At 39.9% G+C, this 15,970-nt stretch overlaps 1 protein-coding gene across 1 annotated transcript; it reads right to left on the bottom strand.

Annotated features, from left to right (window-relative positions):
• Positions 1-4,798: 4,798 nt before the first annotated feature.
• Positions 4,799-8,188, bottom strand: tmem205 (transmembrane protein 205). The gene is made up of 4 exons (XM_083779952.1): positions 8,065-8,188; positions 7,450-7,561; positions 7,160-7,323; positions 4,799-6,518 (listed from the first exon to the last, which is right to left on the bottom strand). Exons 2-4 carry the CDS (start codon positions 7,547-7,549, stop codon positions 6,216-6,218), a joined length of 567 nt encoding a protein of 188 aa, XP_083636078.1. The 5' UTR covers positions 7,550-7,561; positions 8,065-8,188; the 3' UTR covers positions 4,799-6,215.
• Between the last annotated feature and the right edge of the window lie 7,782 nt (positions 8,189-15,970).

Below are 15,970 nucleotides of genomic sequence, written 5' to 3'. Positions count from 1 at the left end.
ACCGTGTTTGTTTAGCTGTAAGTGAAGACAGTGTGGGATTACTTTTTCCTGCTCAAACATTGACTGCAGTGTACAAAACAACTTTTTTACAACATACTTCGACTATTCAAAATGAGCTGTTCTACAAGCTCACAACGTGTCACATCTTTGCAGACCCTTGTGAATCGGGTCATTCTGCAAATTTGAGTAATTTTACTTGAATGTTTTGAAGCCAGTAGTTTTGTACTTTTATCAACTTCTTCCACCACTAGCTCTCTGATGCAGCTCGTCTCCGTGGAGACAGGTCTACTCAGCTGCTAACCAGAGCCCATTAGTGTCAGGCCAGAGTGGGCTCACTCAGGTTCTAACTGGGCAGATGGAGATCTACACCACACCCTCCAGGGCTATGGAGGAAGGAGTGGAGAGGAGCCACTTTAAACTCTCTGCGCGTGTGTGTGTGCGTGCGTTCATGCTTATTCTCACAGTAACTAATTAGCATGCATGTTTAGGGACAATATAATGTATGATCTATAAGCTTACAATGTGTCGTGTTGCAAAACTTGCAATGCAGGCTATATCAGCTAATGACACTAGGGACTCCGCTCAACAATAACACTATATAGCACAGGCTGCCTTCGAAAAGAAATAAACAACATAAAAGGGCAAGGCACCAATGTTGATCTGGTGTTATCTTTAAAACACAATCCTCTCTGTATGATCTCATATCACATGACAACCCAGGGATATTCACATGTTTCAAACAATGGAACCATCTATGAGTGCTGCAGTCAAAGCTCAAAGCCCCTCTCTCTCTGCATAACTTAAACACAACGTAACTCCAGTCACATGTCTTTTGCATTTACTGAGCTGTTCAGGGACTTTATATTTAAAGGCCTAATTAGTCTTATGTACACACACATTTTCCCCAACAATCACTTTAGTTCTACTTGACCTCATGGTCATCTATCTAAATAACTTTGCGGAATTGTGTCTAATGAATGGATGTTAATGTGATGTATTATTATCTATCTCACACACACACACACACACACACACACACACACACACACACACACACACACACACACACACACACACACACACACTGCCATTAAAAAAAAAGATGTATAATGATATTCTGAAAGTAACAAGACTGTTTTGAGCAGAATTCAATGAGCAGAGAGGTGATTCATTTGATAGTGATATTGGGGCAAACCCCAAACATCTGCCAGTGCCACCACACCACATCTCTGAGGGAACAGAGAATAGAGTTCACTCCCATTGTCATTCCAAATGATCCTGAGTGAATTTTTGTTTTGATTGTATTGCTGTATTGTTGTACTGTTCTTTCTGCTTTGGCAATGTAAACGTATGTTTTCTCATGCCAATAAAGCCCTTTGAATTGAATTGAGTCCACGGGGAAGCTACCAATTTCTTTCTACAGTAGACCACCTGGAACAGCAGCAGCAGGGCCTACTATCTTCAGTAAAATAAATAATGGAAATGTAATTTAATGAATAGGGCCTGGAGGTTGGGTACTGTCTACTGGTACTGTTTGCTGAGCCCAGCAGCCAGCCTGCCTGGATATTATTACTCTATTGATTAGTTCGCAGCTGTCGCTTCTGTTCATTATCGAGTCGACACACTAAAGATAAACTGGAATTGTTGGGGATTTAGTTTTACATGACAAATAACAATGCCAGACCGTCTCCTTGTTGACAAACTAAATTAAATGCTACGGTAATGTTTAGCCACAACAGAATTTACAGACAGACTTTTTATTATTATTTATTCTATCTAAAGTGAACAATAATTTTGTAAACAAAAACTTGATTGACCTGCAACAAATGTGAAACGGATCGTGGTGGGTATTTTATAAAGCGTCTAAATGCAGCTCTACATTATCCAACTTGATCGCATTTGATCACTTGTTCAAACTTCACGGAGAGGAAGTCGGAAGCTGTCTGAGGGGAGAAGAAAAAGCAAACAGTGAAACTTCGGTCAAACTTACCTTCCTGCACGAGAAGGAAATGTCCTAATCTTGATCTGTTATTCTGTTCCCAGTACACTTGCCTCTCTGACAATTATGTGGCAATGTGTTTCTGTTCCCAGATCTGCCGTCCGTGGTTGTAGAAACGACCACCTGAAATGTCCTTCTCTCTTCCTCGTCGCACCGACGCACCCCTACACACACACACAGTCAGCCGAGGTCTGGAGTGGATAAATTAATATGCTCCCGGATCTGAGTTGTGTACAGAGCGTCGCCCACTGTGAGACAGCAGTGCAGTGCTGAGTGCAGTATAGCGGCTCTGTGAGTCTGTGTGTGAGTCAGTGGAGTGGCCTCCCCGGGCTATATGATCCAGTCAACCAACTGGAGTGGAGAGGGAGGGGGATCTACAAAACAAAGCGTACACGTGCATGTACGCGCAGCCTGGCCATAATACACGCTCCACAGCGCACACACACCGCCCCAAATGGATACGCACCGACGCACGCACAGTAATAACATATAGGTATCCCGGGCGGCCGTGGGCCTCGACTCAAGAAAGACCGAGTCGTTCTCTTTCTCTCTCTCTCTCTCACACACTCACGTCACTCACACACACACACACACACAAACGCGCACGCACAGTCGCACACACACACACACACACACACACACACACACACACACACACACACACACACACTGTATCTCTATACCGTAAGTACCATAATATGACATAAAGGTGCTATTAAATAACAATTCAATAAATAATTCAGGGGTGCCATGGATGAAAACAATATTTCCAGTGCGTTCCCTGCACCAAAGATGTTTGAGAGACACTATGCTATAGCTATTTTCATTTAAGTATTTGACAGTTCGTATAGGCCTATCTATTGATCAGACAGTTGGAAATTAGTAGTAGCTTACTCCACAAGGGATGACTGGATCATACTGCATAAGCAGAAAACTGCAGTCTCCCAGATCATGTATTAACATAATCCAACTGCAGGGTTATTAGAAAAATCTATTTTGTGATCATTGTGCATTCTATTCCCCAGTTGCATTTATAGCATCATAAATCATTCCTTTGACTTTAGGGTTTCAGGAGTGAACTAGCTGAGGTTTATATTGAGAAAAGTGTATAGTTGCTCTCCCCTAGCCTGGCTAATAAGCCAGACTCAAATCACACTGTCGTGTGGCAATTTTTGTTTGCCAACGGCTGATTCGGTCTGGCTTATTAGCCAGGCTAGCTCTCCCCCACACAAATCGGATTCATTTCCTTGTGTGAACTGTGAAGATAGGAATGAAGGAGGGGGGGAACTCATGCAGGAAAACCCATCAGCACTTCCTCATGTTTTTGAATGCCACAGAACTGGAATGCAAAGAAAGGGACAATGTATTAACCACATAGAGCAAAGGCACCATTTGGTTTAATTTGCACACTCACCAGAGTTAAATAGATGGGCTGTGTAGCCTACTCTTCTCTATCCAACCAGGGACAATATTGAAATATGTTTAATTATTACATTATTTATTCCTGTCAACTTTGTTTTCTTGCCCAGCTAGCGAATTCTCCTCAACACAGCAAAATAGTGTTAATTAAGTCCTTACAGATACATAATTACACTCAGAATTAAATGAGCACTCAAGTATGTATGGTGGAACTCAATCTGAGAATCCCATCGTCAAATATTGAGAGACTATGTGGAACTAGATATTGCTCAGATTGTGTACTGAGTGGCTAAACTTGTTCAAGGTTTTTAAAAAGGGTTTATTTCCTGATGCCAGTGAAGCCTGCTAAACAAAACCATTTAAATTAAGCATTATGTTCTCAGGGAGGCAGGCCACTGAATGCTAAAGCATGAGCCTATAAACAAATTATACTAGACAATAATAATACCACTTTGTACATCCAGGTCCAGGTCTTTTAAGTAAGCACAATTTATAGCCTACCAACTCTGTCACATGTAAATGTCCTGTATTCAAACTGTTACCTAGAAAAAAAGTATGTAAGTGATGTATCTTGCATAGTAATTGTGGAGTTTAAAAATAAAAGAGTATACATTTGCCTTTGAAGTATAGTACTTTTCACAATCGGCCAAACAATCTCTTTTTGAAAGAAACATAATTTTAACATGGCACCTTGTTGATCACAATATGTAGAATTACACTAGTGTGGTTGGTCATCCAGGTTTCCATTAGATGATATTGTAGCTGTAAAGGGGCAGCTGCACCACTCTCCTCAACAAATCACCATTGTCTTCTTTCAGAGGTGGCCTTAACAAAATCAGATATATGCGTCAGTAACAAAACCTGCCTATTCCAAATCCAGGCACTGGCAGTGGCTGCTGGGTCTGGATTCAGTCAACACTAGCAAATCAATAAAGATTTTCAAACCATTTGTACAAGGCACAAAATGTAAAATAAACTCAGAAGACAATAAACTGGTTATTAAGTGAACTGTGATACTGACCTCACACATCAGCAAGTGTTCACAACTGGTGTGTTTATTAATCGTTTTTTAATCCACAATTGAAAGAAAGAGTATATTAAGCATACAGTAGCAGAAGCTAGTAAGCTTAAAGGTATATTCAGTGATTTCACTTAATTCAAATATCACTTATTTTTTTGTTTTGTTGTGATAATCCTCCCTACTATAGAGTGTGCTGGCCATATAAGGAGTTCCTCCCTGTCCCCAGTTAACCCATGGGGGTCAAAAAACCTTAGGTTTCGTTTTTGACTCTCTATCCTGATTGGACGAAAGGCTGGGTCCCACAGCCAAAAACGAAACCTAAGGTTTTTTGAGTGAAATCACTGAATATACCTTTAAGCTACCACAATCTACTGAGCTATAGACTATGGATGACCACCACAAATGCACTTTTGCAGACTATGGCAGATGACTCCAACAAACCAAACATTACCTCATGGTTGGAACTTCAAGTAATGGAAGTATAAGACATTTAGTAATTTGGCAGGCAGAGTTGGGTGTCCAGCTACGCCTTGAAGATCCAGCAACCCGCACCAAGGACCATCAGTTCTCTTTCAATCTCAATGTCACATAATAGAACTGATTAATTTCACATTTTCAATTAATTTGTTTGTTGACAATATTCAGGATCATAAATTCTACATGCAGATGTTGCTGATTTAATGTAGTCTAATTTACTTTCATTGTCAAGTACCATGTTTCATTTAAAAATTAAAGTGATTATAACCGATTCCCACCACATCTATATGCAACTTGGACAGTCGGTGGCATGGCCATCGCACCGCTCGCCGGTGCATGCACTTGTTTTCAAGTGAAGTAAGGCATTTCAAATACATTGAAATAGAAGCTACACTGTTTCAGTGACATGGTTGTGAACTTGTGATTGGGGCTGGAACATCTAATTCTGCCTCCCATGCAGGCTGCAGCTGGTACTATTTGCAACAGTCTGTGCTAAAATTATAAATTACTATTCACATAGTCAAACATAACAGTCAGACATTAGAGACATTCATTAAAAACGGTGGGAATAATACAATTACCCGTATTGTCCCTAATATAAGACGACTCTGAATGTCAAATAGTCCAAGACGATAATGGAATGATGATGAAAAAACTTAGTCTTATATTCAGGCCAATAGGTTATATACATTGTCTATATAATTGATAGTATGCTATATAAAAGTGAGAGTTGTTGAAGTGCCATCTGAGTGGTTTTCTTTCCTTAATTAAAATATGTTTTCAGCTCTATATTATGATTGCAATCATTGCTATAGAATGTTTGTTCAGTAACAGGTCTCCCTGTCTATCGTATACAGATAATGAATTGTCAGGTCAAGATGAGGGAGAACGCATACAGGAATAACACAATAAGCTAATTAAATTGGAACACACACACACACACACACACACACACACACACACACACACACACACACACACACACACACACACACACACACACACACACACACACACACACACACACACACACACACACACACACACACACACTAATAGCAGAATATTTTGAAACTGGAAAACTATCAAATTGAAGCTGATAAATGATTGGATGAAATTGACAACCCATTTGAAAATGTATGTTCTGTTTATCAAGGAGATGGAGATGGGGAGAGCAATGTTACATGTCAATGATCTGAATATAATAGAGCTTTAACGTTAAAAAAAAAGGTTTTACTTTAATTAAATTAATAACATAGTGCTATAAAGAAGGAGCACCTATAACTGAAACCTTAAGGTCTAAATAGTGGCTAGATTTAGAGCCGTATAGACCAGGTTAGTGGTGGTGCAGATGAACCCTGTCAGGTTGCACAGTGCGGAGAGTCCGTGGTAACGTCCGAATGTGCCCTTCAGTGCTCTGTACTTGGGGTCCTGCTGTTTGAGCTTGGCGTAGGCGTCCTTCTGGCTGCCCTGACCGATCTGGTTCCCCAGGCCGTGTTCCTCCTCCACCTCCCTCAGTTGGACCGTCACCTCGGTGGTCGACGGGCCAAACCACTGGGCGTTCAGGCCCGCCGTGATCACTGCCACAAAGTACAGACTCATCTGCAACAACCCGACAAAGATACAAAAAACAATCATCTTGTGTAACAAATGTAATAAGATGTAATAAACAAATGTGTAAGGTTCAATAACTTTTTCTTTTTTTTTATGATGTTTTTGCGGCTTTCGCCTATTTTATAGAGGGACAGACAGTAGGCTGACAGGAAATGGGGGAGAGAGATGGGGGAGTGACATGCAGTAAGGGCCGTAGGGATCGGGAGTCGAACCCGCGGCACACTGCCAGACTACCGGCCAAGGTGCCTGGACCGCTGAGCCACGGCCCAGGCCTCAATAACCATTTTTAATGAATAAACAAATGTGTAAGATTCAATTAGCATCTTTTTAACAGAGCATTCTGGTTTACGTTCATGCAGCATTTACTGCATTGTTTAACTGTGATTATTGAATTGAGTTAATCTAATCAATTAACCACTTAAGCATTATTTTAACAGTGTTGTCCAAAAAAAGCTATTTTCAACATTTTGGAAATGTTTTGAAAATATTCGCCTATAGGCTAATGAACATTTCCAAAAATAAGGATAAGGTTTATTTTATGAAATTATTGATGGTTTTTCATTATCAACTTGAACTAAATCGATTACTTTGATTAAGTGCTGCACCCCTAGTTGTGAATGATGTCTGACCTGAACACTTTGATGCCAGTCCAGCAGCTCTCTGGGGTGGTACACTGCATAGAGCGCCAGGATGACAAAGTTACTGCCCAGCAGACAGTGGAAATAAACAGGGAAAAGCTTGCTCTGCACTAGACCAAAGGTGTGCAATGTTACCCGCCGTCTCAACACGACACCTGTTAAAGCAATAAAAGAGAGAACATTAGGAAAACAGGAAAACGGTGAAGTGTGTTGCCACAGAAAGTGTTTTTCTTTCTGGAAATAATTAACAGTTTATATTTTGGGCTCTCTCTCTCTCTCACCTGCTATAAAGGAGACCCAGACCTGCATTCCCCAGGAAAAAGAGAGCACTAATAGGTGCAACACTTTGGCCAAGTCTGTGGGTTCCCCTTCTGTCACCATGGTAACGGGCAACTGTGCATGAAATGTCAGGAAACAAAGTTAGGTTTAACCTATTTTAAAACAGACTACAATGTGGCTGTCATTGTGGTTACCGGTACTAGTGTATACTGTATGCAGACAGTATAAGTCTGAAACAATTGCCACCGAGAGAGGCAAACCAGAATTCACACAATTTCAGCTGAACATATGCTGCAGAACTGATAAGACCATGACATCAGAGATAAGGACTGCAAGTTGCAGACTCACCAGGGAAAAGGAACATAATATACGTTCCTTTTCCCTGGTGAGTCTGCAAGTTGCAGTAACACAAGCTCAAAACGAGAAGTCCCAAGAGCTGCATGCCTCTATGTAGGTTAACATAATTTGCATAACTTTTTTTTATGAATTTAGCATTAGCCACTTGGCTAAGAGAGAGTACACACTACACTACAAGGCATAGTTTTTGGCTCTTACTGAATTTTACGTTTAGTCGAGAAAGCATAGGCTAATTAATACACATTACATGATACACTTACCTATGTTTCCTCCCCTTTACGTTACTTAAATTATATCAAAACTCTTTCAAAATAAGATAATTTATAGGCTATATTATAATCTACGTTTATTTGAACCGTGCACTTCCTATATGACGCACCGAATGCCCATTAACCACGCCCCCATGACAAAAGCTACAAATGAATTTGATATTGTATGACACACAGACACACAGAGTAATCTAGTAAGAGAGTAATGACGCTCCCGTTGACTCTCATTGTAACAATGGAATGCGGAAGTGCTCATTCTATCTCAATGAAATAGTTCCAGCCATAGGAGCAATGTTTGGAACTATCGCCCATAGGTACCAGCGTTGCGGTGAGATCAAAGCGTGTCACCACTCTACTAGATTACTCTGGAGTCTGGACCAGTCTATGCTCTGGACACAGACGTTTCCAACCAATCATGGCCAATGTTTACTTGTGTGGTTCGTTCCGTTGAAACCTAAGCTGTTCCTGCCCGTTCCGTTCCTCTTTACAAAACATGGATGATTAAAATAAGGTAAATTTCTTTGCAATAGATTATGAACTACAAAATGTGCAGAGTTCATAGCATAGCTCTCAAAGGGCACCTACGGACGGCTGCAATTCGAAACTGCAGCCCCCGTAAAATCTGAATCCCCCCGCCACCTTTCCCCTCACTGTATATGTTTCTTTTCCCTTTTTGCTTCCTTTATGATGAATTCCTGTTCTGTTCTTAACTATATAGAAGTGTCTATTTGTACGTCTCTAAATGTTTTGATGAATTGAACAAGGTGGGTGGACCCTGTTGTAAACAAGTGTAATGCTTAATTGGATCGTCCACTCACAGTTAACAGTCTTTGTATTGAGTTTGTACTTGAAATGTACTGTAATTCTGCAAACTGTTAATAAATATTTCAATCAATCAATCAATCAATAGGGTTCATAGCCTATCAGTTTTTCCCCCCTGTTCACAGTATTATGTATTTCTTATTTCAGAATTGCGATCTGCTGCCCCCTGCTGTTGAAGGTAAGGTACTTAAGTGTGAGATTAGGTGGATGTTTTTGCTCACACAGCTAAATAAATGTACCCTTCTAGTTATGAGTATTTAACCACTTCATCTCACAAATTCCTTATCTCGATACATCGTATTTTTTATGACACTGTTGCTTTCCAATTAGCCCATCAAATATTAATTTAGTTTATTTATGTATTTATTTTGTTAGTGGTGGAGTCAACGAAGGAATACAAAGCTGAAGGTATGATTCTCCTATCTCTCCTTAGGGAATCAGAGAACTGAAATGCAACGCAAGTTATCAGAAGGTCTAAATAAAGATATGGTACTAAACAGTCCACTTTTGCTCTTCAAAGTTTCTGAACATTTAGCAAAACATCACAAAAAAAAATGTTTGTCAGTGTCAGATTTAGGGGGAAAGAATATAAGGCCAACGACTTGCCTGTAATATAAGCAGTGATGACTATGGATAATAAATGCACATTCATTTGTTTTGGTGATAGCGGAGGTAGATTTGAACGCATCACCGGACTGAAGTTCAAAAGAAGGCACATAAGCACATGTAGCAGAAATTATCCCATTGCAAGATACGATAATAGAGCAAAAGACTATGCAAAGTCACCAATACATACTGTACTTTTGAGGAGAAATAATTACCACTAAGGTGTCTGTGTATAAAGTGCTAATTTTTGTCTCCTGTTCCAGCATTTGGAGAAGCTTATGGACACATGCCAAGCACAGGAGCAGCTGCTCAGGTAACAGCTCTAGAAAGGACTCAGGCTAAGGTGAAACCTTTGGGATAAAAAGTATGTGCTATTAGTATTGACCATATTCACACGGCTGTTATTTTACTCTCCCGTCATATTCAGGGTTGGATGTGACATACATAACAGCAAAACATCTGTTGTGTGAATATGGCATTGATGTTGTCATGTATAACAACAACAACATACTACTGTTTGTTTGTCGTCTCCACAGTTTGGATATCTCTGAAATACAGACTAAGCTTGAGGCAGTCCGAATATCCAAAAAGAAGGACTGTCAAAAACAGGTAACACAATAATAATCAACTCGTTCCTGCTTGGTCTCTAACCGATATTAGAAATATTTTGTTATCCTGCTTTTAGGTTGCACTGGGACACCACCAGGGGCCTGTTTCACGAAACTTGGATTAACTAATCCAGGATTTAGGCCAAAGCCAGCCTTTTTAAATCCTGATCTTTACAGCCTGGTTTATTCCGTTCCACTAAAGCCAAGCGAGGCTCAGAATTGGTGGATTTGGCGAGCCGGGATCAGCAAGCCTGGCTTAATAGACAGTCTGGCTTTTTGTCTCTAGACCCATTCTGTAGAACACAGATTTACTGATCCTTCTTCTTCATGGGGTATTAAGGCAGTTTGCATCCTTAATAGTTGCATTACAGCCCCCTTCTATATATCTCATTATCTTTACTAATCTATTCAAGACTTACTGATACAAGGACTTAAGCTTCTAAAATAAATACTGCTGCTGTAATTAAAGAGAGAACATACTCTCAATAGTGGATAGACTGAATGATTAACTACCCCAAAAATATAGTTTACATTTTACCACTACTATTAACTTAAAACAGAATTCTTAATATTGTAAGCATAATGATATTGTCGCATTGTGATATTTGGCCATAACTCCCTCCTCTGAGGGAGCTACCTTTGGGGAAGGGGGTTGTTGTCCACACAGGGGCCAGACTGGTGAGGGTCATGGGTTCATGTAGCATGCCAAAGTTTGTGCTATTGCCATTGAGAATGCATTGGGCGTTTAAGTTAAATAACTCAGAAACTACAAAACATTTCAAAGTAAAAAGTTCCAGCATGTGTCTCCACAGTAAGCTGAATTTGACAAAGTGTGAATGGAGTTTCTAGGTGAAAGTGATTTTTTGAAGTGCCACTATCTGCCTATAAATGTCTCAAATTTGAAAGCACTATATTTCTAAAACTATGAAACATTTCAAAGATTCCTTTTCAGGCACACATGTCCACCGTAGGATGAACCTAAATAGGTTTGAATGGGGTTTCTAGGTGTAAGTTTGTAGGACTAGTAGTGGGTGAAACATTACAATGGTAATATGTTGTAAAACAATGAGTAATGGTGATATTTAGTGGTTTTCACTTTTACAAAGAATAATAATAATAATTGAATATAATAATTCTTCTTAACCGTGCACTGCACTTGCACGACAGCAAACCTATTCATGGGGAACATTCACCAAAAGCAGCTGATCTACAAGCTCACAAGCTGTCATGATGTTGTGCAGCCTATATATTTTGATTATTTGATTTTATATAGTGCTTAAATTAGTCCTTTAATGCAGACCGATACAAATAAGGCAACATAAACCCATAATAATTGAATAAATCTGGAAAACATCATTGGTTTGTGATCAGTTTGACTGCTTAATGAACAGTAAAGACATCAGGATTAGGTTAAACCTGGCTGTTAGCCTGGTCCGGAGCAGGCTAAGTCCAAAGCATTAGTTTCCATGGTAACTAATGTAGCATCACTTTCATGAAACCGAATCAAGCCTCAACATATCCAGGTTAACTGGTTAAGTTAATCTGGCAAGATCAACAAGCTTTCATGAAACCGGTTAATCACTGATCCAGGATATATTAAGCCAGGATATGTGTTAAAGCCCGGCTTAATCTCTAATCCAAGTTTCGTGGAACGGGCCCCAGGTGTAAAAGCAACACCATATAAACAGACACAGAGTGGCACTCAGACCAAAGAAAATATTCCTGAAACCAAAGAAAGGGTCAATGTATGTGCCAAGTAAATAAGCGGGTTCAATATATGTTCAATCATTACTTACCTTTGAGTCAATTTCTTGACCATGCATTTTCAATTATCCATCTTAATTAACCACATTTTAATTTTACGTGTGAAAATTCAAATTCAACATCAGTCCAGGCAATGATGATCTTCGAAAGATTTGGGGAATAATATTTTTATAGGAATTATGCAAATATCATGGGATTGTTGTGCTTTTACTGTTTTACCATAAATCTGTGCAAAGTCTGTGCAGTTTGCACTTTCTCTAACAACCTAAAACATGAACCTTGGTTGAAAAAATCTAAAGTTATCCTTTAAAGACAGAAGTCATGTCTACGAATAATCATTATTTGCTATCAGCCTTAGATTCAGTTGTCTCAATCTACCAACATATGCCAAACTATCTCCATGCCGTTGATATTTTAGACATGTATCTATGTACTGATAAATATAATAGAGGCAACAGCCTTTTGAACTGCAAGCAGGAACTTCTTAATAAACCCTACTACCCAGGAGCTCTATACTTTGTACACTCCTTTTTCCTTTTTCCACATTAAATGTTTGCCGATAATAGCCAATCTACAAGCTCACATCATGTGACATGACATGTTGTGAGCTTGTAGATCTGCTATTTCTAATGAATGTTTGCCCCAGAATCCTTAAATGATTTGTAATCTCAGCATCATTGCAAAATGAGGGTATCCCTCAATGATCTTCTCAGAGAATCTTAAATTTTGCATCTTTGTTCTCGGGTTATTTTGTTGCGGGTTATTAGGGGTAGCCTCGGAGGCCACAGGCGTTTTGTTTTAGGGGGGGATGAGGCAGACCTTGCAACACAAGAGGAAGCATTATGACATGCAAGTGCTCCTCCTGTTAAAGGTTTCTCTACTTACAGTATGTAACAACCCTGCATAGCAAACAAAGGCTGTTTTTGAACGCAAGTTAGGAGGCTTTGTGGAGATTCTTGATGGTTAACCTTTACGGTTAACCATCTGCAAAGGGGAACTGTTTTCAATAACTCTTTTTAACAGCTCTCCTCTGGGATTTCTTTTTACATTTGTTTTAGTTTTACTTTTAAATTGGATCAAATCTGCCATGCAGATCCTTCTCTGTTACCTAGCAGAGAGAGCAGGGGTGGTTATTTTTAATCAACAGAAGAAATTCTTATAATATTACAAGACAACATTCATACAATGCTCACTCTCTAAATATAGAAATACGAAGGTCTCAAAACTCCAAAATTGCTCTGTGATTAGCAAACCTACTGGAATGGATATGATATTTAGCTAAAATATTTATTTTTAGGACTTACCTTGTCATTTTTGAAAGACCAATACAAAAAATACAATTTATGAAATAATGTAAAGAAATGATTAAAAAATGACAAAATAAGTGCATTGCCAAAGCGTCAAGTCCCACCCATCATCAACAGCACCTGTGAGAACCCCCCCCCCCTGTTAAAAATTAACAAATGACCTACTGGTTCCACCCAGTGCAACAAATACATCAGAATGAGATTGTCTCCCTTATTTTACACATGTATTCATGCCCTGCCTGCCATATGCTGTACCTCTGCAGTAGCTTTACTCTGAAGGCAGGCCTGTCTTTTGACCCATTAATCCTAGGCAGATGCACCCGTCCACAGATCTATTTTCCACAAGGGGCAGGCATCTGCCCCTCCCAGACACCACCAGCTGAGAGGGATTTTCACCTCGCAACCTTTCTTTCTTGTCTGATGACCTTAAATTCGCTCAAATGGTCTCATAATGTCCTTGACATATAACTTCCACACACACAAGCTTGTTGATATGTCAAGACGTGCTAGAGGGTCACTTTAAAATCCTGCACTGGTTTAGCCAATAGGAGCGTGCTTATCCCAACATAACCAACATTAACCACAGCTGTTGCCAGACCTTCAAGTATAATAAACTAATTAGGGCGTCTGTGATGCAATGCTATAGGTTTATGAAAATCAGCCTGCTAGATTATCAATCTTTAGTAAATAAGGATTAATGAATTTAGTAAGTAAGTAATGCTCTCTGGTTGGCTGTTTTGTTATTGACCTATTCAACAGGAAAGGAAAGGTACTATGTTTACCCAGGGTAACTGGACTAAGCTCAAGAACTTGTTTACAGCCAGGCCCTGCTCATAGAACATTTCATGGTAGGGGTTCAATGCCTTGTCCAAGGGCACTTCAGCGGTGGTAATTTTAACGTGCCGGTCCGGGGATACGAACTAGCGACCTTCCGATATCAAGACCGCGCCGCAAACCGTTCGGCCACCGCTGCCCATTCACAGCTGATCAACTCCATAGTCCGTCCTCTTTGTATAGACATCCCAGATGCAGGGGTGGAATACCGAACGTTCCTACCAGGTTCAAACACAGGGGCCCAATTAAGAGATCAGGGGGCCCCTAAACCCGAGCCTCTGCATGAAGTTGCTCTTATTAATTCATTTTTCACAAAAGTAGCAAAATATTGGTGATGTGTTAGACCTTAGCTGGGTGAGATTACTTTCATAAATATAAAAATAAAACTACCTTTTGCAAATATCAAGAGATGAGTTGAAGAAAGAAAGAAAGAAAATGTCAATGGGCCACAAATGTACATTCGTATTAGATTGGTCGAACTGGCCGATTTAGGCCACTGTTCAAGTTTTTTAAATGGAGAAAGGCCACAGGTGAGGTCACGAAGATCAATTGTAGTGGAATGTCACAAATAAGGGGAGTACCACTGCTGGGAACCCTGCTAATGATGCACCACCGTGGCTACTGCTGGTGGGTGATGCTATAGTATACATACAACTGAGGCCACTGTTAGCGGGGGGTGATACGGTGGATTTTACGTATTCGTACCCAGGTGTCCATTGTCTCATAATCTGCCTACACGTGTTGAGAAATGTAGAGTAAATAACAGACTAAATAGTGACTTTCAAACCCAAACACTATCTCAATTCTTGTCCTGTCGATGCACCCGACAGATCTGCTAATAAAGACAATACTGCCACAATCAGAGTTATGGCCAAACAAGGCAGTTACATTACATTACAGTGACTGCAAACTCAAGCTTTTATCTGAGTCCCCCCCCCCCCCCCCATTAGTTACATCAAAATGGTCAACTGTCCAAGTATGCAAAGCATGTTAAATGGTTTAAAAATAGGCATTTCATTCTAGGAGAGAAGAACAAGTTAATGCATGAGCTCCCGATGAGCCTATAGGCGTCATACTAGAGACATATAGATCACATGAAGCACATACTTGTGCTATATTGACACGGCCAATTGAGACGCATTAATAGAAACCTGCTCAAAGGATTTGACAGGGTCTGGAGGGCTTTCTGGATTCATTGTTAACCCTGTGATTTGAAATGGTCTGTTTAGTCTGCATGTTTATGGTGTACTGTATGTAGTCTGTCAACAGTCATTTTTGAACATCGATAGGAATCGCTTCAGTGAACTTGCATTTAACACTTCAGTAAACCTGCACTGTATTCAGGCTCATATTCATATTACAGTGTATTGATTCTCTTAATCAACAAATATAGTATATAATTATATGGTTGATGGTGATTAACAATTAACATATTGAAGACAGTATGACTATAGCATGTCCACATATTCAGCTCTAGACAAATAAGACCTTTCAATTTGTATACACTTTTGACATTTGTCAATTTGTATACATTTTTGACATTTGTCAATTTGTATACATTTTTGACATTACTTTTGTGTAACGAATACAGTGGTGGCGAATATAAACCAAAAAAGTTCAAATATGCCAGGAGGGAGATCATGACAATTTTAGTGGACACAGGTCTTTACTGCATGGAATGTGTTAACGGTTGCCTGTCAACCCCAGGCTGCTGTCCACACACTCACCCCAACAGTGATCTCTAATCAACTGATCCCCAGACACCCAATGGCAGAATTTCATCAATGCCCCTAACATACCTAATCTTTCCTGATCCCAGAAAATGAGGCCTGCCATGTCGGGACCCAAAGCTGTCTAAGCTGCCGTCCCTACAGCCGTCATTGCTTTTTAATGGACATGGCCTGAGGATCGCAATTGAAACCGTTTAAAAGTGACACAATATAGCTATACATAGCT

This window comes from Protomyctophum parallelum (assembly GCF_964188405.1).
Source record: "Protomyctophum parallelum genome assembly, chromosome: 13".
NCBI lineage: Eukaryota > Metazoa > Chordata > Actinopteri > Myctophiformes > Myctophidae > Protomyctophum > Protomyctophum parallelum.
The sequence above is the reverse complement of the archived record's forward strand: the minus strand, read 5'-3'. Positions and strand labels throughout refer to the sequence as shown.

What these genes read in the sequence shown, in the direction of transcription:
- tmem205 (XM_083779952.1), bottom strand. Translation starts at nt 7,549, where the DNA reads ATGGTGACAGAAGGGGAACCCACAGACTTGGCCAAAGTGTTGCACCTA. An exon ending in CTGGGTCTCCTTTATAGCAG is followed by an intron (nt 7,324 to 7,449) that starts GTGAGAGAGAGA and finishes TTGCTTTAACAG; the next exon opens with GTGTCGTGTTGAGACGGCGG. An exon ending in ACTGGCATCAAAGTGTTCAG is followed by an intron (nt 6,519 to 7,159) that starts GTCAGACATCAT and finishes GGGTTGTTGCAG; the next exon opens with ATGAGTCTGTACTTTGTGGC.